Source organism: Sorex araneus, chromosome 3, assembly GCF_027595985.1.
Source record: "Sorex araneus isolate mSorAra2 chromosome 3, mSorAra2.pri, whole genome shotgun sequence".
Classification (NCBI taxonomy): domain Eukaryota; kingdom Metazoa; phylum Chordata; class Mammalia; order Eulipotyphla; family Soricidae; genus Sorex; species Sorex araneus.
The window spans coordinates 44775590-44799135 of NC_073304.1; the positions used below are offsets into that span (position 1 = coordinate 44775590).

Consider the following 23546-nt stretch of genomic DNA (forward strand, 5'->3'; position numbering starts at 1 on the left):
TGTAGGTTGGAAATTGAATGTAGGTTGGAAATTGAAATGATGTTGTTGAATATTCTATAATGATTCTACATGTGAGATGAATAAATCTAGACTTAGCAGTTCAAACTCATCTAGCAGGGGCTGGAGCTATAGCACAGCAGGTAGGACATTTGCCTTGCATGCAACCAACCTGGGTTTGATCCCCAGCATCCCATATGGTCCCCTGAGCACTGCCAGGAATAATTCCTGAGTGCAGAGCCAGGAGTAACCCCTGTACATCACTGGGTGTGACCCCCCCCCCAAAAAAAAAGAACAAGTTCTTCTAGCACGAGTGAGTGCATGCATGCGTGCATGCTTGTTGGATCAAACCCAGAGCCTCAAATTACAGCCCTTGCCCCATATAGCAGTTGTTGCATTTCTCCTGTGTGGCGGGCATTATACTTAGAAGCCCATAAGTAAGTCACATTCACTCTCCCAGAAAAATTTGTATTTTTACTAATGAGTCAGATACAATATATGATTCCAATTGAATGTACCAAGTCTACCATTGAGGGAACCACACACACACACACACACACACACACACACACACACAAAATGACACTGCAGTACCACTATGCACTTAACAATGGCAGAATTTTAGAGTGCACAATATCAGATACCGTTGAGTATGTGGAGCAACAAGAACTGGAGTTGGTGGTAAAAACGTACAATGGCACACGCATACTGGAAGACTATTTGGCACTTTCTTGCAAAATTAAGCTTACTCTATTCATCCATGCAAACTCTCCTGCTTCCTGATATTTCCTCAATTGAAAACTTAGCCATATAAAAGCATGTATACACAGACTAGAATGATAGCACAAGCCTGGCACATAGCTGGCCCAAGCTTGGTCCCCTGTACATGAGCCCACCAGTCATGATCCCTGAGTCCAGCCAGGTATGGCCCCAACTCCCACTCCTTCCCCAAATACATGTATAAAAAATGTTTATAGAAACTTTTTTCATAGTTGACAAAACCTAAAAGCAACTGATGTTTTTTAGAAAGGGAGTAGATAACTTGGGGGGAGGGAAAAAGGAGTTTTAAAAAAAGGAAATGAGAGATTGTATTCATTTATTTTTTGGTTTGGGGGCCACACCCACTGGTGCTCAGGACTGAATCCTGGCCCTGCTCAGAGGTCACCTCTGGTGTGCTTGGGGGACCAAATGTGTCAGGGGTTGAACCTGGGTCGCCATGTACAAGGCAAGTGCCCTACCTGCTGTACTATCTCTCTGGCTTAAATAGTTTGTAATTTCAGTATGATTAACATTGCTCTGGTAAACGTATGCTTTACTTATTAACAGATAGTTGATGTAAAACAAAAATTCAACAATCTGACCAAACTTGAGGAAAATGGATGGCAAAACAATAAAACAAGCAAAAAGCTCTTACGGGTAAGTTTGTGGGTTTTACACCTAATTCTGATATAGACTTTTCTGGGAGATTCCAAAAGAAAAGTGTGAGCATTCGAGGGACTCGAATGTTCAGTGGCCGAGAGCCATTCCTCTGGCCAGCCCACGGCAATGGAAAGACCAGGGAACGGAGAAATAGGGCCCCACACTCGTTGGTAGTTAATTTCTCTCTCCTCCCCAGGGTAGTTTGATCTCTCCCTTACAGCACAATCATAGTCATAGTTTTGGTCATAGACTCAGTCATCATAGTTCCCTCATCCTCATCCTCCTAGTCTTCATATATTCCTTGTCTTCTAGTCCCCTCTTTCCCCTTACAGCACAGTTATATAGAAATCATGAAGGGGCACATGTGCTGCCCGAGCCCATGTGCTGCTTGCGCCCACGTGACCACATGCGGTGCCCAAGCACATGTGTCGCCCGCATCTCCCCTCTTGAGATGTGTACTTTCATGCTTTCGTTTCCAGTGCTAGGATGTGTATAGAGCTCTCTCCACCCTTGGAGAAGCCCGCGTTCTCTTGAGTGCGTTACTCTTACTCTTCTCTCTCCCACTTATCCCTTCCTCCTTCCCTCAAACACCTCTAAATGAAATCTGTTTACTTAAGGGAAAAAAAAAAAAGAAATCATGAAGGGTACCCCTTCATGTGGGGTTGAACATTGTATAACAACAAACAGATGTAAAGTCCCTCCTTCAGGGGAAGTTCTAGGAGATAAACTCGAGGACAAGATCTCATTTGAGGGTTCAGCACTCTAGATTACTAGGTAATCCGCTCAAGGACAGAACTCCATCTAGGATGTATTGCTTTCTCCTTTCCACGGCTAGTAATCCATTTAAACAATCATAATGAATTTACTTCTTATAATATTACTAGTCATTTTGTAAGAACACAGAGATATACTAAACTTGAAGGTTGGCTCTTCCTGGTGACATCTTGCTATATATTCCAGACCACAGTCCTCTGACCAGGTTACTCTTTCCTAACCCCAACAGGGTCCTTATTCAGTTACTTCTTTTTGGGACATGATAGTTTGTTCCATGGCATGCCCTTATTATTCTTACTGTGCTTAGCTTGTCCCTTTCTGATGCCAGGGTAGCTTACAGCTTGTCCAGTCTCTTTGTTGGGATCTTTCTTTTGTGGGTGTTAGGAAGTAAGGGCAACTGAGGTGTGAGTCAGGTAAGTACGATGGATGCCTGGGAGTAAATATTATTTGGAATCAATTAACTCCCATATTACAAAAGCATAGCATGAACTGTTTTCCTGTGTCTATACAGAAAAGGACATTGCTAAATAAGCCATGCAAATGACATAAGGGAAAGAGAAAAACAATATAGGATTATTAATGCTTGATGGAATTGGATGTGCCTCAGGGGCACTGTTGTGGGAATGACTCAGTAAACCTAAGCTCCCTGTGGGAGGAGCAAGGACAACCCAATGTTATCCAACACTTCTACTTTATCTCATTTCTTTTAATTCAGCTTCATAAGTTTTGTGTATTATTTATAATGTCCTGGTTACTTCTGAAGGAAGAATAAGGAAATGATCAACACAGAATTCAGGATGGTTATTTTTTCAGGAAGGTAAGGAACTGTGGTTGAATAGTTCAGTCATAGTTGAACCCTAGAGGACTTTTAAGTTACTAAATAGTAGGTCTGTGCTTGTTTGGATATATATATATTTTTTTTTTGGCTTTGTTTGGTTTTTAGTTTTAGAACACCTAGTGGTTCTCAGGAGTTACTCCTAGCTCTGCGCTCAGGAATCATTCCTGGCAAGCTCATGATACATATGGGATGCCAGGGATCTAACCTGGGTCAGCTATGTGCAAGGCATGTACTCTTCCCACTGTACTATCTCCCTGGCCCCTGCATGTGTTTTCATTATCATTTAATTGAATATCTGTGAGATAGACTGTATGATTAGGTTTCAATCACACAATGATCCAACACCAGTGTACATTTCCCACCACCAGTGTCCACAGTTTCCCTCCCACCATCCCTCAACACCGCTTACCCCAGCCAGCTTTCCTCTATGGCAGGCACCCCTCCTCCCTCTCTCCTTTTGTGCATTATGGTTTGCAATGCAAGTACTAAGAGGTCATTGTGTTTATTCAGGGCGTTCAGTATTCTTATTGGGAAGGTAAGGCTGAAGTAGTTTCTTTAACTAGGTGGCAGCTTGGGGTGTGGATGTGACTGCCGAGGCTTCCAGAAGTACAGGGAGGTAGGGGGAGGTAGCCCATCCCGACCCCCAAGAAAGCCTGCGAGATTTCAGCCACAAAATCCACATACCTGAATTTTCAGCAGATGATATCTTGGTGAGGTTTGTCTGAGACAAGTCTATCAGATGCATAGCTGTGATTCTGGAAACAAGCGGCTGCTGAGGCCTCTGCTTAGATGGACACCAGGCTGACCCAGTCCCCCTCTGACCTACCCCAGTGTGTTGGGTTTTGCCTGGGTCTTTTGATCTCTTTCGAGATTTATTTATGGGTCTCTGAAGCAAGGCCAGTAGAAGAGCTGACATGATGGCACTGAATTTGGTTTGTGGGGGTGACTGACAGTGCTTTCAGGAGTATTGGGAAGTGGAGGTGGTAGCCCATTCCGACCCCAAAAAAGCCTGGAGATTACAGTCACAAAACCTGCATAACCAAATTTTCAGCAGATTATATCTCTGTGAGGTCTGTCCCAAGATGGTGGAATCCAGCCAGAGTTGCGGCAGTGATTTTGGATTGTGGGAGCAAGCAACTGCCAGGGGCTCTGTTTGGACGGGCACCAGGCTGACCCCTGCCCTCAGCCCCTCCAATTTACACAGGTCCTTTCAGCCTTGAATGAGTCCGAGGTTAATTCCTGCTTTTGATTTCTTTTGAGATTTATTTATGGGTCTCTGAAGCAAGGCCAATAAATGAGCTTGTATAGCTGAGCTGGAGGTGGTTTGTGGGTATGGCTCCCATATACCTAACTTTTAGCCATTTAATTTCTTGAGAAACTTAGTCCCAAGTTGTTGGGGTCTGGCTAGAGGCACAGTGGCAATTTTGGGGTATCAGGAAGCCTGAAGTCACCATCAGGCTGCTTATGCACTCACCCTGCAGGTACCCTTCCCCCCACCCCCACCCCATGCAGGTTTGCTTTATTCTTTAAACTGTGTCTATGCATGTCATTGTAGTAGTAGAAGCAAATAATCTATATTATGCTTAGCATGTGCCATATTCCACATACCCTGCATGTATGACTATATTAATCTTCACAACAGTCCTGTGAAGTGTTGTCATCTTTCCCCCTGCCCTTTGTTTTTTCCTGTTTTTGTTTAGTTTTTCATTTCTGGTGGGCTTTAAGGGACTGTATGGGATTTGGGGGATTGAACCTGAGTTGGCCTTGTGCAAGCAAGCAGGTGTCCTGCCCACTGTCTTTCGCTGCAGCTACCCCTCCCGCTTTGTTTGAAGTTTTGTTTTCCCCACATAGGCCACTCCTGGTGGTGCTAGGATTGTGCCCGCAGTGCCAGGAATTAATTTAGGGCCTCAGCAGGCTAAACAGTTCTCTATTTACCCCTTGAGCTATCATCTTAACCCCTTATTTTTTAGCAATGTTTGAACTATTATTTCTGTTTTACAGTTGAGGAATCCAGGGCACCCAATACATTAAATCATGGCCCAACAGAGAGCTGACTTCAAGCCAGACTTTCTCATTCCAGAATTCATGTTTCTATACTTTTCTGTATGATCTGGTTTTGTTTGGGGGCCACACCAGCAGTGATCAGGGCTTATTCCTGTCTCTGTGCTCAGAGACCACTCCTGGCAGTGCTTGGGGGACCATGTGAGATGCCACGGATCTAACCTGGCTAAGTCACATGCAAGGTACAGCTTTACCTGCTGTACCATCTCTCCAGCCCCTGTGTGGTACATTTAAAAATATATTTCTTTTTAATTAAGACACCCTGATTTACAAAGCTGTTCATAATAGAATTGTTCCAGGCATACAGTGGTGCAACAGTGGTCCCACTACCAGTGTCCTAGGGGGCCCTGCCATACCTTTCCCTGCCCTCTTGCCAGGCACATAACAAATTTATTTCATATTGCTTGCTCCAACAAATCTTAAAAAAATGGCAAATAGAATTATTAGAAGATAAATCAAGTCAGTTTGTAGTGATTAATTGCTATATGATTTTTTGTAGTGAATTATTAAATTTAATAGATTATATTGAATCATCCTTTTAACAGAAATTGTATATAAAATAGAGATAATTAGGAGTAAACGCATATATCAACTTATACAGGACAATGATCACATAAAAAGTAATTCTGAACTATCACAGTATACCGATAACTTCACTGCACATTCCATACCCTCACAAGAATAAATTGCCTGAAGTCTTGCACTACCTTTATATTTTAATTAGAATCAATCTAAAATGACCAAAACAGAAAAAAGAAATGTTATGTAGAAGTATTCTTAATTTGAGGAACAACCTACTGTAATCCATTTTTTAAAAAATTTATTCTTCTGATGTCCTACAGATGTTTTCCAATATTTTTCATACCATATGGTTTATTAAAATAAACAATATTCTTCAATTTCAGGACATTAATTAGTTCCTATTAAGGGTATCTTATGCCTTTTTTTCCATAGGATGAAATTTTTACATTACCCATTTAAAGAACTAAGATCCATCTTTAATCTGCAGGTATTATATAAAACAGTAAAATTTTAATGAGCATGATTTTAAAAATAGTATACTATAATTAATAGATGTTAGATAGGTAGATAATGTGTATGAATACAAAGATGAATATATGGAATCTAGCTGATAGGCAGAATGTAGTTATAGTAGTAATGGGATTGTCATTGATACTTCATCAATTCCACATTTTTTTTTTGGTTTTGTTTTTTGTTTTTGGGTCGCACCTGGCGATGCACAGGGGTTACTCCTGGCTCATGCACTCAGGAATTACTCCTGGCGGTGCTCAGGGGACCATATGGGATGCTGGGATTCAAACCCAGGTCGGCCGCGTGCAAGGCAAACGCCCTACCCACTGTGCTATGGCTCCAGCCCCTCAATTCCACATTTTATATTGACAAAGATTATCAGTTACAAAAAAATTCATATAATTCTAGTTATATACTTATGCATTAATGATATTTATATAATCTAAAAGAATAACTTTATTACTAGAAAACACTATTACCTAGGAAATTTGGCAATGCCTAAAATATATCCCTGAATATATGTAGCTGAGTCTTGTGTACAAATCAAACAACATTTCATTGATAGACAATTCCCTACAGGCTTCTCACATTTCTTTTTTTTTTTTTTTAATTTTTTATTAGAGAATCACTGTGATGTACAGTTACAAACTTATGAACTTTTGTGTTTGCGTTTTACTCATACAGTGATCGTTTACCCATCCCTCCACCGGTGCCCATTCACCTCTACCAATGATCCCAGTATCCCTCTCACCACCCCCACCCCATCCCCCACCACCCCACCCTGTCTCTGCGGCAGGGCATTCCCCTTTGTTCTCTCTCCTTTTGGGTTTTGTAGTTTGCAATAGAGGTATTGAGTGGCCATCATGTTTGGTCTATGGTCTTTTTTCAGCTTGCATCTTCCAACCCGACATCCTCTACTTAGTGTTCCCTTCTCTATCTGAGCTGCCTTTTCCCCTAGCTGCTGTATAATTTTAACCTATATAAATAAGGAAATTCAAATCATTTAATACAATATAGTACACTGCCTATTCTCATAACTAACTCTTAAACTCTGGCATCTAAAACATATTAAATTTTATTTTGTGCATGACCTTGATTGAGGTAATCATTATATCCTCCTTGTCATAAATGAGACTTCTTCCCCTTCATCCCTTGGCAGGCATATAACAAATTCATTTCATATTACTTGGTTCAAAAAAACTTTTATTAAAAGAATGGCAAATAGAATTATTAGAAAGCAAATCAATAAAAGTCAATTTGTGATGATGAATTGCTCTGTTACTAACCTTTCTTCATCTAGTGAGGACAACCATATGCACCATGAATGGGTGCCATACTCGGTGCCACATGATGGAAAGTTTCTGCTGTCCTTTAAAGGAGCTTTTAGTACTTGAAAAATTGGCTTCAAGGCTATGAATTTCCTGAGCTGTTGCTTATCCTCAAAGTTCTGTATTGTTCAGATGAGTGGTTCATCTTTTTTTTTTTTTATTGAATCACCGTGAGCTACACTTACAAAGCTTTCTTTCATGTTTGAGTTTCAGTCATACAGTGATCGAACACCCATACCTCCACCAGTGTACATTCTCCACCACCAATGTCCCCAGTATTCCTCTTCTCCCCCTGCCTCTACTGCAGACAATGTGCCTTTTACTCTCTACTTATGGGCATTATGATTTGCAATACAGATAATGAGAGACCATTATGTTTGGTCCTTTACTTTTAGTGCACGCATCCCATCTAGAACGATCATTCCAACCATATTTTTTTCCTTTCTTTCTTTTTGGGTCACACCCGGCAGTGCACAAGGGTTACTCCTGGCTCCTCACTCAGGAATCACTCCTGGCGGTGCTCAGGGGACCGTATGGGATGCTGGGATTCGAACCCGGGTCAGCCGCGTGCAAGGCAAACGCCCTACCTGCTGTGCTATCGCTCCAGTCCCCAATCATCATTTGACTTAGTGATCCCTTCTCTATCCCACCTGCCTTTCTCCCCCAGCTCAAAAGGCTGGCTTCCAACTGTAGAGCAGTCTTCCTAACCCTTGACTCTACTGTTCTTGGTGTTAGTTTTATATTATGATATTTTATATTCCACAAATGATTGTAGTCATTCTATGTCTGTCCCTCTTTCTAATTTCACTTATGATACTCTCCATGTCCATCCACTTAGCAAATTTTATGATTTCATCTTTTCTAACAGCTACATAGTATTCCATTGTGTAGATGTACCAAAGTTTCTTTAACCAGTCATCTGTTCTCGGACACTAGGTTTTTTTTTCCAAATTCTAACTATTTCGAACAGTGCTACAATAAATATACAGGTGCAGATGTCATTTCTACTGTGGGTTTTTTTTTTTTTTTTTTTTTTTTTTGCATCTCCAGGATATATTCCCAGGAGTGGTATTGCTGGGTCATATGGGAGCTCAATTTCTATTTTTTGGAGGAATGTTCATATTATTTCCCAAAAAGGCTGGACCAGTTGGCATTCCCACCAATGATGAATGAGAGTCTCTTTCTCCCTGTATCCACGCCAGCACTGGTTGTTCTTGTTCTTTTTGATGTGTGCCAGTTTCTGTCTGTAAGATGATACTTCATTGTTTTGATTTGCGTCTCCCTCATGATTAGCGATGTGGAACATTTTTTTATGTGCCTTTTGGCCATCTGAATTTCTTTTTTGAGGAAGTTTCTGTTCATTTCTTCTCCCCATTTTTTGATGGGGATGGGGTCTTTTTTGTAAAGTTCTACCAGTGTCTTGTATATCCTGGATATTAAGGTTATCTGGATATTAAGGATATCTGATGGATATTGATTGGGTAAATAATTTTTTCCATTCCGTGGGCTCTTTCTGTATTTTGGTCACTGTTTCTTTTGAGGTGAAGAAGCTTCTTAGTTTAGTGTAGTCCCATTTGTTTATATTTGTTTCAAGTGGTACATTTTTAAGTGAAATTTTTCTTCAGATTGGGGGCACACCCGGCAGTGCTTAGGCTTATTTCCAGCTCTGAGTTCGGGATCACCCCTGGCAGGGAACAGTATAGGATGCCAGGGACTGAGTACAGGTCAGCCACATGCAAGGCAAATGCCCTACCCACTGTACTATTGCTCTGGCCCTAGTGAAATAACTTTTTAATGGAAAGAGGAATAATGGCTCTTCTTTGCTATTATCTGTCTTCTTTACAATAAAAATCTCCTTGTTATTTTCTTCGTAAATTTGCTTGGCTAGCATGATAGATTCCACTCTTTTGGGGGGCATGGGGGGCACATTTGGGGCAACACCTGGCAGTATTAGGAATCACTCCTGGCAGTGCTTGGTCTCACACTCAGCTTTTTCATGAACTTCTTTGTAGTTTGTTTTTTATATATATGATAATGTTTTGGATTCAAAGTTTCTGATTCAGATGGAGACTTCTCAAACCACCATGCACACTGCTTGTTTTTCTTTTTAGGAAAGTAGCTGTGATTATTCCAGACTATAGCCAGAGGGTTGTACTTTGTTGCGCTGTGTAATCTAAGTAGAAACTGCCATGAATCCTAGCTTGGGTGTTTAAGATGTTGGAGCACTAAAAGAACCTTGTAATGTTTGTTTTACTAATGAAGTTGCGTCACAGAAACCTTGAGGATATTGATAAAATTGAATTTCAGTTCTAAACAATGAAGACTACTTAATTGTTTTGAAATTCCTGTGGGTATTGCTTATGGGACTGTTCTAGAAACATAACAATGTCAGTGGCTCATATCACAATGGCATCAGCCTTTTATCAGAGCCTTGCAATTCTGCACTTTCTCACCAGGTGTCTCTCTCTCCTCATTTTAGCATCCACTGTTAAGATTCTAGAGCCAGTGAGACAAATCATTGACTTCTTCAACCTTGTTTTCTATCATCATTGCTCTTTTCTATTCAGTGTTTAGACATGTTTAAAGGTCCTTATTTAAAAGAAAATGTCTGTGATGTAATAAATAGATTAAATATATAGAACATTGTATATGTAAAATGAATAATGGATTTTTAAAAAAATCTCTTCCAGCTCTAGTTATCTATCTAGTTATCTATCTAGTTACCACCTGTTCCCATCTTTTTTATTCCAAGTTTCAAGCTTTCTGAAAAGGTTTCAAAATTCTATGGTTTTATTTGTTTTTTTCCAACTCATTGCAGCACAGCCTCATTCCTCGCTATGCCTGTGAAACTGTGACCACTAAAGATCTGATCCACCAGTTGTCGAAACTAATTAAGGACTTAATTATAAGATCTAATTCACTGCAGTATTAAGTGGAATCTAGTTCTTTTTCTTGATATTGTATTCTACCAATTTTCTTCCTATCTCCATGCCTTTATCTTTGGCACGTTTTCAAGTTTACTTTTCTATTTATTCTTTAGCTGTTCAGAATGTTCAGAATTCGTCTCTCAGTTCTCCTCTTTCCTTCCATCTTCCCGTGCAGTCTTAACCTGCAATGATTCCCAAATCTGCACTTCAAACCACACTGCTCAGTCCCATATATCCTGACTCACTATCCCTTAAAATCAATATATCCCAAACTGAAACCATCATTTTTACACACCAATGTTCCCTCAGATGTCTGTGATAGAAACTGTTTTCTTTGGTTCTTTCTTTTTTTGGTTTTTGAGCAACACCAGGCAGTGCTCAGCAGTTATGGTACTCAGGAGTCCACTGGCAGGGCACAGGGGAACATAGGGGATGCCAGGGATCAAATCCAGTTTAGCCGCACACAAGACAAGTGCCTTACCTGCTTTACTCAAGCCCCTGGTTCTACCCTTTCTAACACCATCTCTACCCCATATACATCTAATAGATTACAAGGTCCTCTTAATTCTATCTCTTAATTATCTCTGTTCACTTCTCTCCTCTTATTTATTTAATTTTATTTTTTTAATTTTTTTTGTCACACCTGGCAATGCTCAGGGGTTTTCCTACCTCTGCACTCAGGAATTACTCCTGGTGGTGATCGTGGGACGATATGGGATCTGAGGATTGAACCTGGGTCCTCCTCATGCAAGGCAAACACCCTACCCACTGTACTGTGGCTCTGGTGCCCTCTTTTCTTAATTAGCATCATCTGTTGCCAGTATTAGTGCTTTGGTCCCCTTTCTAACTACTTATGACCAGTTCATTCCCCAGGCTTTTGCCAGAATTACCTTTCCAAAACATAGATCCAATGATATTAATCTCCTGATTAAAAATCATCAAGATCTTTAAGCTTTATACTCTGTATAAGGGTAGCACTTTAAGATCATTAGAGGTAAGGGGTTTTATAATTCCGTTTAACAAGCTATGACTTGTTCTTACTAACTCCTCTGAGCCTTCTTTCCCTGTGGGCTGGCAAACATGCTCTTGTCTCTACCCAGCTCTACTTTCCTCAACCCATCTGTTCAGCCTACATGATTTCTTTTTCGTTATTTCCTCCCTCCATCCGTCCCTCCCTCCCTTCCTCCCTCCCTTCCTCCCTTTCTTTCATCCTTCCTTCCTTTCTTTCATCCTTCCTTCCTTTCTTTCATCCTTCCTTCCTTCCTTCCTTCCTTCCTTCCTTCCTTCCTTCCTTCCTTCCTTCCTTCCTTCCTTCCTTCCTTCCTTCCTTCCTTCCTGTGATGCCCACGGGTTACTCCTGGCTCTGCACTCAGGAATTACTCCTTGCAATTCTTGGGGGACCAGGGACCGTATGGGATGCCAGGGATCAAACCCGGGTCCACAAATGCAAGTCAAAGACCCAATCCACTCTACTCCAACTCCAGCCCCAATGCACACATGATTTCAGCTCAGGTCCTGCTTCCTATAAACATTTCTTGATGCCTCTGAAGACTGACTTAAGTGTTATCTTTGTGTTCTCCTACCCCTCTGAGTTTATCTCTAGCATGACATTTGTCCTTATAATAAGTAGCCCATAACTTGCTTTTTAATTGTGAAGCTATGAGTTCTTTTGAGGGCAGGAACTTACTTTGTCCTTTACACTTTTACCACAAGCATTTTTCTTGCAGATTAGGAGCTGGACAAGTATCTCGTATATATTTTGTGTCTACATACATTTCATGTGTGCTTTTTATGTTTTTCTTAGTAATAAGTAACTTTCATAAATGTCATAATTTCTCTTTGCAGAAGAAAGTTGTCTCAAGTATAGCAAGTCAACCCAAAAAGGACGACAGTGCAAGAATTGCAGCTAGAAATCGCCTAGCTGCCATAAAAAATGCCATGAGAGAGAAAATTAAGCAGGAAAACCAAGCTGAGATGGCAAACTCTGTAATGCCAAAGGAAGTGGATAAAATAGTGTTTGATGCTGGGTTTTTCAGAGTGGAAAGTCCTGTTAAATCATTCTCAGGTCAGTTTCTCTGCTGACATTACTTAAGAGAACTGTTTGGGTTTGATGAGCGTATATAAGTGGTGGAAAAGTGTTTTCACGAGGAGAGATGTAAGCTTTCTCTGGCTCCTGGAAATTAAGTACACATGCTCACTCACATATACAGGTTGCATTTTGCTAAGTTTGATGCGATTGCCTTGTGAGATCGAGCTTCTAGAATTATTTTTTATGTCCTTAGAGATTCTACATGTTATAGCTACTCTGCAATGTGAGATAGGCCTTAGGATTCCAGGGGTTTAAGGGTCTTAACCTTATTCACGGAAGAATAAGAAGTTAGGTGGTTTTCCTTTAGGTTAGTTAGAAGTTTAATTAGAAGCAAAGGAAGAATCACAGGGCCCAGATATGACTCGGTGGTCAAGCGCCTTTGTGAGGCCCTGGATTGAAATCCTGCCATTGCAAGAATGAAAAGACTCAAAGAAATCAGCCATCAAACTACCTCACCTCTCCAGATGTGAAACTTAGGGAAGCTGTGGTGTTTTTTGTTTTGTTTTCACTTATATTAAAAATTCTGCTCAGCTCCTTTTAAATTCAGTAAATTCTCTAACTTTAAAATACTCAGAGAGAGATAGCATAACTGGTAGGACACTTGTCTTGCACGGGGCCAACCCAGATTCAATCCCCAGCACTCTATGTGGTGCTTTGAGCCCTGCCTAGTATGATCCCTGAGCACTGATGGGTGTGGTCCCCAAATTTAAAAAATAAAAAAGAGTTAATTAAATATTCAGCAACACCTCACCCCCCCTTTATAAAAAAAAGTATGATGATTTTACTTGGAAATTCTAAGGAAGGGAAGGTGGGGAGGGAGAGAGAGAGACTTAATATACCAAGAGAGAATGTGAGCTTCTCCAGAGTTGAGAAGGAACCCAGTATGCATCCCAGCATTAGATATAAAGTGTGAAAGTATACGTCTCAAGAGGGGAGATGCAGTGACACATGTGCTCGATACCACATGCACTTGCCAGCAACATGTGGGCACAAGCAGCTCATTGACTTGGATAGCATATGCACCACATACCCCCTTTTTAATACGTCGGGAAACCATTGTTAGAATTTTGTAACTCGTATTTTTTTTTTCAATTGACAATTTTTCATAGACGTTAGAAAAAAAGACTTGATCCAGATTGAAATGTAGGTGATTTTCTGATATAGATAATTTTCTGTTATAGGGGCTTCTGCTTAGCCACCTTTGCCTTTGTATCAGTCTACCTTTTAATATGATTTGTTACTGGTAGAGCAGTCAGCAATGGAGAGAGAGCAGAGTTTCATGTGTATCTTTCCTATGTATAGTCTTTAACTGAAAGTCCCAGACATATGGGTTGGTTTTTTGTTTTTGTTTTTGTTTTTTTAGCTTTTTGGGTCATACCCAGTGATGCTCAGGGGTTACTCCTGGCTCTGCACTCAGGAATTACTTCTGGCAGTGCTTGGGGACCTATGGGATGTTGGGAATTGAACCTGGGTTGGCCATGTGCAAGGCAAACACCCTACCCTCTGTGCTATTGCTCCAGCCTCCCAGACATATGGTTTTTAACTAATATTATTTTACAGGAGAATGAGGCTAGTTAGTAGGAAAAGAAAGAATTTGCCCTGTTTTTCTAGTTCTGATGAAAAACAAATGAAAGAAGTTTTGAATATTGAAGTTTCATAATCTTCTAGGGCTTTCTATCTCTTCTGAACCTTTTTCTCAAAAAATTAAAACACCGAAGTCTACCAGCAAAGTTGTGTCTGAGGGCAGGACTGAAGTTGACCTTCCAAGACAAATGACACCATCAGCAATTTCTCATCCAGGTGAGGTCTTTAATTTTACTGTGGGGTGGAGTTGGGGTGGGGTCAACACCCAGTGGTGCTCAGGGGATATTTCTGGCTCTGTGCTCAGGACTGACCCCTGCAGTGCTCAGGGGATCATATGTAGTGCCAGGAACTGAACCAGGTCATCTTCATGCAAGGCAATTGCCTTAATCCTTATACTATCTCCAGCCTAGGTGAGGTCTTTTTAATATAGTAAAAGAAAAATAAAAGCTCTGCTAAATAAATCAAGGCTTATATTGTACTGGATGATTGGTTTTAATAAGGAAGGGCCAGCCTTGGCAGCATTACTGACCTCCAAGGGATCCCTGGTAGTGATCCGGCTAAACGTGCTCGGGCCGTGAGGGTCACAGCCAGTGTGGAAGGGAAACAGGCCCTGCTGAAATGGACCTCCAGACTGCACATGCCAGGCTGTGTTCTCTCACTTGACCTGTGTCCTTGACCCTGAGGAGCCAAGTTTGTTTTGTTTTATTTTACTTTTTTTAATTTATTTTTAGCCACTCAATGATACTGTTGGCCCTGTGCTCAGAATCACTTCTAGAGATTCTTGGGGATCATACATGGTGCTGGCCATATATGAAGCAAGTGTCCTACTCACTGAAAGATTGCTCCAGCCCCCCTGAAGATGCTTTTTATGTTGTTTTGTTTTGTTCTGGGACCACATCTGGCAGTGTTCAGGGCTTTCTCTTGGATCTATGCTCAAGGATCACTCTTGGTGGGTTTGGGTGACCATACAAGGTGCTAGGGATAGAACCCAGGTTGGCAGCATGCAAGGCAAGCGCCTTACCCACTATCGCTCCTGCCCCTGAAGACTATCTTTATACTGAAATTATGGGTGAGGATTTCATTTTAGATGTTACATTATCCTATGGTCTATATTTTTGTTCTAGGCTTTGCTATATGAAAGTTATTTTTCAAGGCTTATCCATTTCTAGCAACACTGACTAAGAATATTCTTTTGAAAAGTTAAAAATTATTCTATTGTTTTTCAGTACCATTCGATAATGAAAGGATCACTACTGAATACCACCTTGATTCTGTAAGTTTTTCAGATTTATGTGAAAAGTTTATGTTCTAAGCTGGTCCGAAGGATGTGAGTTGTTAAACTGAAAAGTTTGTTCTAGATTTGTTTTATAAAATGAATTATTACTCATCTCTGTACAGTTTAAAACTTGTATCTTTTTATTGAATTCCCATTTGACCCAGCAATACCACTGCTGGGAATATATCCCAGAGAGGCAAAAAAGTACAATCGAAACAACATCTGCACATGTATGTTCATCGCAGCACTGTTTACAATAGCCAGAATCTGGAAAAAACCCGAATGCCCCAGAACGGATGACTGGTTGAGGAAACTTTGGTACATCTATACAATGGAATACTATGCAGCTGTTAGAAAAAAGGAGGTCAAGAATTTTGTAGTCAAGTGGATGGGCATGAAAAGTTTCATGCTGAGTGAAATGAGTCAGAAAGAGAGAGACAGACATAGAAAGATTGCACTCATCTATGGTATATAGAATAACAGAGTGGGAGACTAACACCCAAGAACTGTAGAAATAAGTACCAGGAGGTTGACTCCATGGCTTCGAGGCTGGCCTCACGTTCCGGGGAAAGGTCAACTCAGAGAAGCGATCACCAACTACATTGTAGTCGAAGGCCATGTGGGGGAAGGGAGTTGCGGGCTGAATGAGGGCTAGAGACTGAGCACAGCGGCCACTCAACACCTTTATTGCAAACCACAACAGCTAATTAGAGAGAGAAAACAGAAGGGAATGCCTTGCCACAGTGGCAGGGTGGGGTGGGGGGGAGATGGGATTGGGGAGGGTGGGAGGGACACTGGGTTTACGGGTGGTGGAGAATGGGCACTGGTGAAGGGATGGGTTCCAAAAAAAAAAAAAAGAAAAAGAAAACTTATGTCAACACCACTTTTAAGCAGTTATTGCTTAAACCCCCATATATTTTTCACTCTCCATCACTTCTGTGCTATTTGTTCAAAGAAATAAAAGTTTGATGGTGTTTTGAATTGCCAAAAAAAAAAAAAAAACTTGTATCTTTTTACCTTTAAATTCTAAGATCTAGTTGCTATTCATTTAACCAAAATTTAATGTTTATAGACTTTATAATACGGCAGGCATTAGTATTGAGGGTAGGGGTAGTAGAACTCCTAGTGAGGCTCGGGGAACTATATATTGTGCTAGGAATTGAATCCAGGTCAACTATATTGATATAAAGTATAGGACAAATGCCATCCCCCTGTACTTAAGATGTAGCAAGGTCAACAGTTCTGGCATGCATTTTCCAGAACTAGTCGCTAAATAGGTCAGGAAATGGCCAGGGTTTGCTAATCTTTGATCACAGACTATTAAAAGTTCATTAAAGTAAAGACATGGTCATGAAGCCTGACGAACATTTGGCACCCGCAGGACATCTTTTATTTCTTTGGTGTCATTCTCTTTCTTTCTGTTTTTTAGTTTGGGGGCCACACCTAGCCAGTACTCAGGCCTTGCTCCTGGCTCTGCATTCAGGGATCACTCCTGGCGGGCCTAGGTGACCATATGGGGTGCCAGGAATGGAACCCAGGTCAGATACTTGCAAGGCAAAGCACCCTATCTGCTGTACTACGGCTCTGGTCCTATTTCATTATCTTTTAAAGGTTCCTCCTTTGCCTTCCAGCTGCCAGGCTGCCCTGTGTCCCAGAGCAGAATGAAGCACATTACAGAGACCCACCTTCTGTTCTTTCTTGGTCTTTCCCTTCTTTAATTCTAGGCTAAGAGCTGAAGTCAGGGACTTTGAGCAATTTCTATAAACCTGATCAGTCTGTTCCCAGATTTGAATTCTGTATGATTGGTTCTGACGATCTACGTCAGACTTCAGATATGAATCAAGAGGCCAGGGTGCTTGCCTTGCATGCCACTTGCCTTGCACACTACCCCTGGCAGGGCTCAGGGGCCTGCGCATACTGGGCATGTATTCTACCATTGAGCTATCTCCCTGGCCCTGGGGTATTTGGGGGAAGTGGAGGGTGGAGTTGATCTACCAAATAATTACTTGCTGTGGCATTATTTGAACCTGAAGTAGGATCTGAGGGGGAAACAGAAGGGTCCCAGCAGGACCCTCTTGCGATAGGCCTATCATATGCCACTAGGTGACTTAGCCATTAGAGTCTGCACGAGTTACTTTAGACATGGTCTCAATTTTATTCATCTTCCATAAGCTGTGGAAATTACATATCATTAAACATTTTTAAGGGTGCATTACTAATTTGCCTTCTCAATAAAAAAAAAATAAACAAAATGACATCTGCGGTCATGTAGTAGAACCATAATAATTTTGTTTTTCTGTAGGAAAAATGATTCCGTTACTAGGTTTTCCCCCTGTGAACTTGCAATGTTGAAGATTTAACTGGCAAAAGTCTGGGTGTTGGTTTTAATGACATTTGTCTCTGAATGTGTTTCTAGCCACGTCTCAGCTGTGGTAATCCATTCGCTCCTGTGGAGAAGAGGCACCAGAGAGAGTCCAGATACGTTTCCTTTGGTGGCAACCTGATCACCTTCTCACCTTTGAGGCCCCTCACTGGAGAACAGTCAGAAGAGTCTTAAATTAAAAAAAATAATAAGTTCCAACATTTTGCTTTGTTTTATTAATGCTGTAATATATTCTTAGGTTACTGACAAGCTGAATGACATGTGTACTTTTGTATCTTTTCTGTCCAGTTCTATAGGTCATCTTGTCCTTTCATAGACATTGTTCATTCATGTTTTGGATGTGGTGCTGTTTCATGGAAGTGGAGACATTTTATACTTTAACCGTGCAGAATAAAATATGTAGTATGCCTTATAGCTTATTTAAACGTGTAAAGTTAATGCTAAGTAACATATGAGAGCTTATAAACCATCTTTGGTTTAATCAGAATATATTAAATGTTGGTAGAATATTTGGATCCTTTTATACTGTATTCTTTTTTTCTTTTTGGGTCACACCGGCTCTGCACTCCGGAACCACCCCTGGCAGTGCTCAGGAGACCGTATGGCATGCTAGGAATCGAACCCTGGTCAGCCGTGAGCAAGGCAAACTCCTTATCCACTGTGCTATCACTCCAGCCCCCTTATACTGTATTCTTAATTTGAATTCTTAGATGTATTGATCTACACATCTAACATTGACTATTGACTATTGTCTATGTAAGAACATACAGTTTCTTTTTCAGCTTCCTGGATTCTGGAGTGAGTTTACATGCTGCGATATTGAATAGTTAAATATTAAGAGATTCCCATTAAATTCTAGGTTTTTTGTGTTTTTTTTTTTTTTTTCTATTTTCCCCTTGACTTTCAGCCTTCAGAGGAAATGCCTTTTTCTCTTGAAGAGGATCATATCAGTACTTGCTGTGCTGAGATAGTTTTCAGTTTTTTGGTTTTTCCTTTTTGGCAGCGGGGAATTTGGGCCATACCTGGCAGTGGTCAGGGTTTATTCTGGCTCTGTGCTCAAGGATCATTCCTGGCAGAATTTAGGGAACCAAGTGGGGGATGCCAGGGATAGATCCTGTCATCATACAAGGCAAGTGCCCTACCCACTGTACTATCCTCTGGCCCTAAGTTTGTGTTTCTTAATAGGGGTCTCCCCAGTGATACTTGGGGCCCCAGGAACTGCTTCTTCTAATACCTGTAGTTTGGTGCTTGGGCTAGGTGATGCGGTGCTGGTGGGGTCAGTGGTGTTGGCATGGAGAGGGCATGCAGTCCAGGGATCAAACACAGGACCTTCAAGCTATCTCCTCGTCCCTGAATGATTTTCTTTCATAAAACTTGTACTGACCACATTGTTTAAGATGGAGCCGTCAGAGTAATGGCTCTGAGCAGACTAGCAACCAAAGCTCATAATTAGATCTGTGTATTTCTCACAAAATTATCCATCAAACAGTGACCTTATGGATAGCCCCTAAAATTTGGAATTATCAAAGACAAAACACATTCACTTTTGTTGTCAGAGAAAGGTGTGTTAACATTGTAGAAGCAAAGGTTTAAGTCCACTTGAGCCTGCAAAGAGGCTTATGTGAAGAGGCTTATGCTGGCCTAGAAGAATGTTCTCAGAATACCTAGTTTTCCCAAAATATGAGTGGGATTTTTTTGGGTTTCTTGGGTTTCTTGGCTGGGATGGGGAGGAGGGTGTGTTTGTTTGTTGGGGTTGGGGTTTTCTTAGATTTCTCATTTGTTTGGGGGTCACATGGCTGTGCTTAGGCTCTACAATCCAAGTTGTCCCTTACAACTAGTGTTTTTAGTCTTTTGGACCCTAGCATTACATGATATTGGGAGAATATTTTTTTGTTTGTTTTATTGTCTTTTGGTCTACATTCGGTGGTGTTCTGGGGTTACTCCCGGCTTTGCACTCAGGAATCCCTCCTGGCAATGCTCAGGGGATGCTAGGGATCATACCCGGATCGGGCACATGCAAAACAAGCACCCTACATACTGTGCTGTCACTCTAACCCCAGGAAAATCTTTGAAGACACTACAAAAGCAAACTTCTTTCACTTGGAAAGAACATTTCTAAGATTAAAGGGGAATTTTCAAAATAAACTGGAAATTTCTGTGTATTGAAGACCTGCCATATGAAAAATCCTTCTGTAAACAATAGTTATCCAATGGTCATGGTGCTTATTTTACAAAGGAACCAGAGAATGTGAGTAGTTTTATGTAAACCAAGTTCCCCTCTTTTCTCCAAAGCTTAGTTCTTTCACTTATTCATAGCTAGAGTACAAAGCCTGAGTGTTAGGATAGGAATTTATAAGTTTGAAACAGGCCATTTTTCCTTCCTTCCTTCCTTCCTTCCTTCCTTCCTTCCTTCCTTCCTTCCTTCCTTCCTTCCTTCCTTCCTTCCTTCCTTCCTTCCTTCCTTCCTTCCTTCCTTCCTTCCTTCCTTCCTTCCTTCCTTCCTTCCTGTCTTTATTTTCTTTCCATCTTTCTGTCTTTCCTTCCTTCTTTCCTTCTTTCCATTGAATCACTATGAGATAGTGAGATAGTTGCAAAGCTTTCATGTTTGCATTTCAGTCATACAATGATCGAACACCCATCCCTCCACCAGTGCACATTTTCCATCACCAATGTCCCCAGTATCCCTTCCATCCCATCCCACCCCTCCCCTGCCTCTATGGCAATTTCCCCCATACTCTCTCTCTACTTTGGGGCATTATGGTTTGCAATACAGATACTGAGAGGCTATCACGTTTGGTCCTTTATCTACTCTCAGCACATATATCCCATCCCGAACTATCCCTCCAGCCATCATTGACTTAGTGATCCTTTCTCTAGCTGCCTTCTTCCCCAGCTCATAAGGCAGGCTACCAACCATGGAACAATACTCCTGTCCCTGTCTCTACTGCCCTTGGGTGTCAGTCTCATTTTATATTTCACAAATGAGTGCAGTCATTCTGTCCCTCTCTGACTCATTTCATGTAGCATGATACTCTCCATGGCCATCCACTTATAAGCAAATTTCATGACTTCATCTTTCCAAACAGCTGCATAGTATTCCATTGTGTAGATGTACCAAAGAAACAGGCTATTTCAGTTGCTGGCAGCCCTCCTGTGTTACCCTCTCAGCTGGAGAGAGCTCCTTCAGCCAGTCCCACATTCTCCCAGATGGCTGGTATGCACTGATGTGAGGTACTAAGGACCTAGCTTCTTCTCAGCTATTTTAACAGATCATTCCAGCTTCAGAACCTGGTGGAGTGGGCTGAGGCATTAATGTTCAACTCCCTCGGCCCAACCCTATAACTTCTCCCCACAACTGTTTATTATAAGAGCACTTGTTTAAATTTTTTTATATTCACATCTCCTTGGGGATTCCAACCTGTGATAGTGTTTTTAACTATTTTGTGAAGTATATTGTAGAAACGATAGTCATGTTTTGGTCTTTTGTGAAATGAAAAGGTGTCATCCTAGTTTTGAAATGTTCATTCAATTGCTTCTCAGTCTTTTGGCTAAAATCAAATGTGAAATGTTTATTTATTGTTGGCTTGCTATTTGTAAAGAGAGGCAGAAAGTCCTGTGAACAAGGTATTCAGCAACAGATGAGTGGATAATGACTATATCCACTCATACACACAATGGTGTGTATATATGTGTATATATACATGTATATGTATGTATGTACGTATGTGTATATATATATGTATATATGTATATATATATACATATGTACACATAATGGAATACCATGCTGCTGCAAGGAATGATGAAATCATGCAGTTTGTGCCAACTTGGAAGTAGGGTATATCATGTTAAGTGAATGAGTCAGAAGAAGGACAAATACTGTATGATTTCACTTATCTACTGTGTATAGAATAACGGGATGAGGGAATGCAAGGTATCAGTTGGGGATACCTACATTGCCTAGGTCCTTAGATTGTAGAAATGAGGAGGGCGAGGGAAAGAAAGCAATCAAGGGAAGGAGTAAGGAGAGGTTGGCAGGAGGTAATGGGCAGGGGTTAGCGGCCTCAAGCACACGGTGGAATGGAGGTATGGTATATGTATATATCTGAGCCGCAGAACCAACAAGGTAAGCATGCTATCCAAACTACAGCAACCAAAAAAAAAAAAATGTGATTGTCAAGGAGACAGGGTAGAAGATAATAGAACCTGGGGGCACTGGTGGTGGGGTTGGTGTTGGAACACTGTGTGCCTGAAATGAAGTATAAGTAACTGGAAATCAGTGCCTTCAAAGCCCTGGCTCATTCTGCTGCCGGAGGGCCAGTGAAGGGCTCTGGCTAAGAGGCCAGGTTCCACTGTAAGGTGTGCACTCATTCCCCAGTGCTGACATGCTCCTCACCACTCTGCTTCTGGCACCACAGGGGTGGTCTCCTGTGTATAGCAGCCAGATATGTGCGAACACAGCTAAAGCATGTGTGACCCTGAGAAGCACTTCAACTCAAGACTGAGCACTTACCAACCCCATCAAAAAATGGGGAGAAGTGAACAGAAGCTTCCTCAAAAAAGAAATTCAAATAGCCAAAAGGCACATGAAAAAATGCTCCACATAGCTAATCATTGGGAGATGCAAATCAGAACAACAATAAGGTATCTTACACCATAGAAACTGACACACATCAAAAAGAACAAGAACGTTCAGTGCTGGTGTGGATGCCAGGAGAAAGGGACTATCATTCATTGTTGGTGGGAATGTCAACTGGTCCAGTCTTTTTGGGAAACAATATGAATATTCCTCCAAAAAATATAAATTGAGCTTCCATATGACCCAGCAATACCACTCCTGGGAATATATTCTGGAAATGAAAAAAAAAAAAAACAGTAGAAATGACATCTGCACTTGTATGTTTATTGCAGCACTGTTCACAATAGCCAGAATATGGAAAAAACACAAGTGCCCAAGAACAGATGACTGGTTAAGGAAATTCTGGTACATCTACACAATGTAATACTGTGCAGCTGTTAGAAGAGATGAAATTTGTATATAAATGGATGGTCATGGAGAGTATCATGCTAAGTGAAATTAGAGCGGAACAGTCATAGGATGGCTGCACTATTCGTGGAATATGAAGTAGCATAATATGAGACTAACACCTAAGGACAGTAAAGATAAGGGCCAGGAGGATCACACCAGGTTAGGAAGCTGGGTCCACATACTGGGAGAAAAGGCAGTTGGGATGGAGAAGGAACCACTAAGTAAGAGATTGCCCGGGATAAGGACCAAACATGATGACCTCTTAGTATCTATATTGCAAATGGTAGTGCCCCAAATTAGAAATAGAGTAAGAAGGATTGTACCTGCCACAGAGGCAGGGAGTGGGATGGGGTGGGGGTGGCAGGAAGGACACTGGAAACAATGGTGTCGGAAAATGTGCACTGGTGGAAGGATGGGTGCTTGAGCATTGTATGACTGAAGTATAATCATGCAAGTTTGTAACTATCTCACTGATCAAATAAAACTTATTTAAAAGGGAAAAAAAAAGACTGAGGCCAGGTGTGCTCCCCAGGGGAACACATGCAAGCTTCACACCAGTGTGACACCCCCTTGTCATGATAAAAATGAAAAGGGGAAGGAGCGCAGAGGTAGAAAAATTAAGCTAGCCAAGAGAACTCAAGATTTGGAAGTCAATTTTGTATATAAAGCTACTTTTCTGCTCCATGAATTCGGATATTTTATTAAAAGAAAAAAAAAGGAAACCTACAATGATATAATTTCTTGTTGGTATCAAATACTGGCTTGAAAATAGTGGGGTATAAAGAGATAAAATAGGATTTTAAAGGAGT

At 41.1% G+C, this 23546-nt stretch overlaps 1 protein-coding gene across 1 annotated transcript in view; it reads left to right on the forward strand.

The window, feature by feature from the left end:
• Positions 1-17882, forward strand: part of DLGAP5 (DLG associated protein 5) — a 43895-nt gene extending 26013 nt beyond the window's left edge. The window contains exons 13-17 of the mRNA XM_055132075.1: positions 1324-1413; positions 12222-12441; positions 14134-14265; positions 15276-15322; positions 17742-17882. Coding sequence (XP_054988050.1) covers positions 1324-1413; positions 12222-12441; positions 14134-14265; positions 15276-15322; positions 17742-17882 — 630 coding nt within the window. The remainder of the gene's footprint in view (positions 1-1323; positions 1414-12221; positions 12442-14133; positions 14266-15275; positions 15323-17741) is intronic.
• Positions 17883-23546: the final 5664 nt, after the last annotated feature.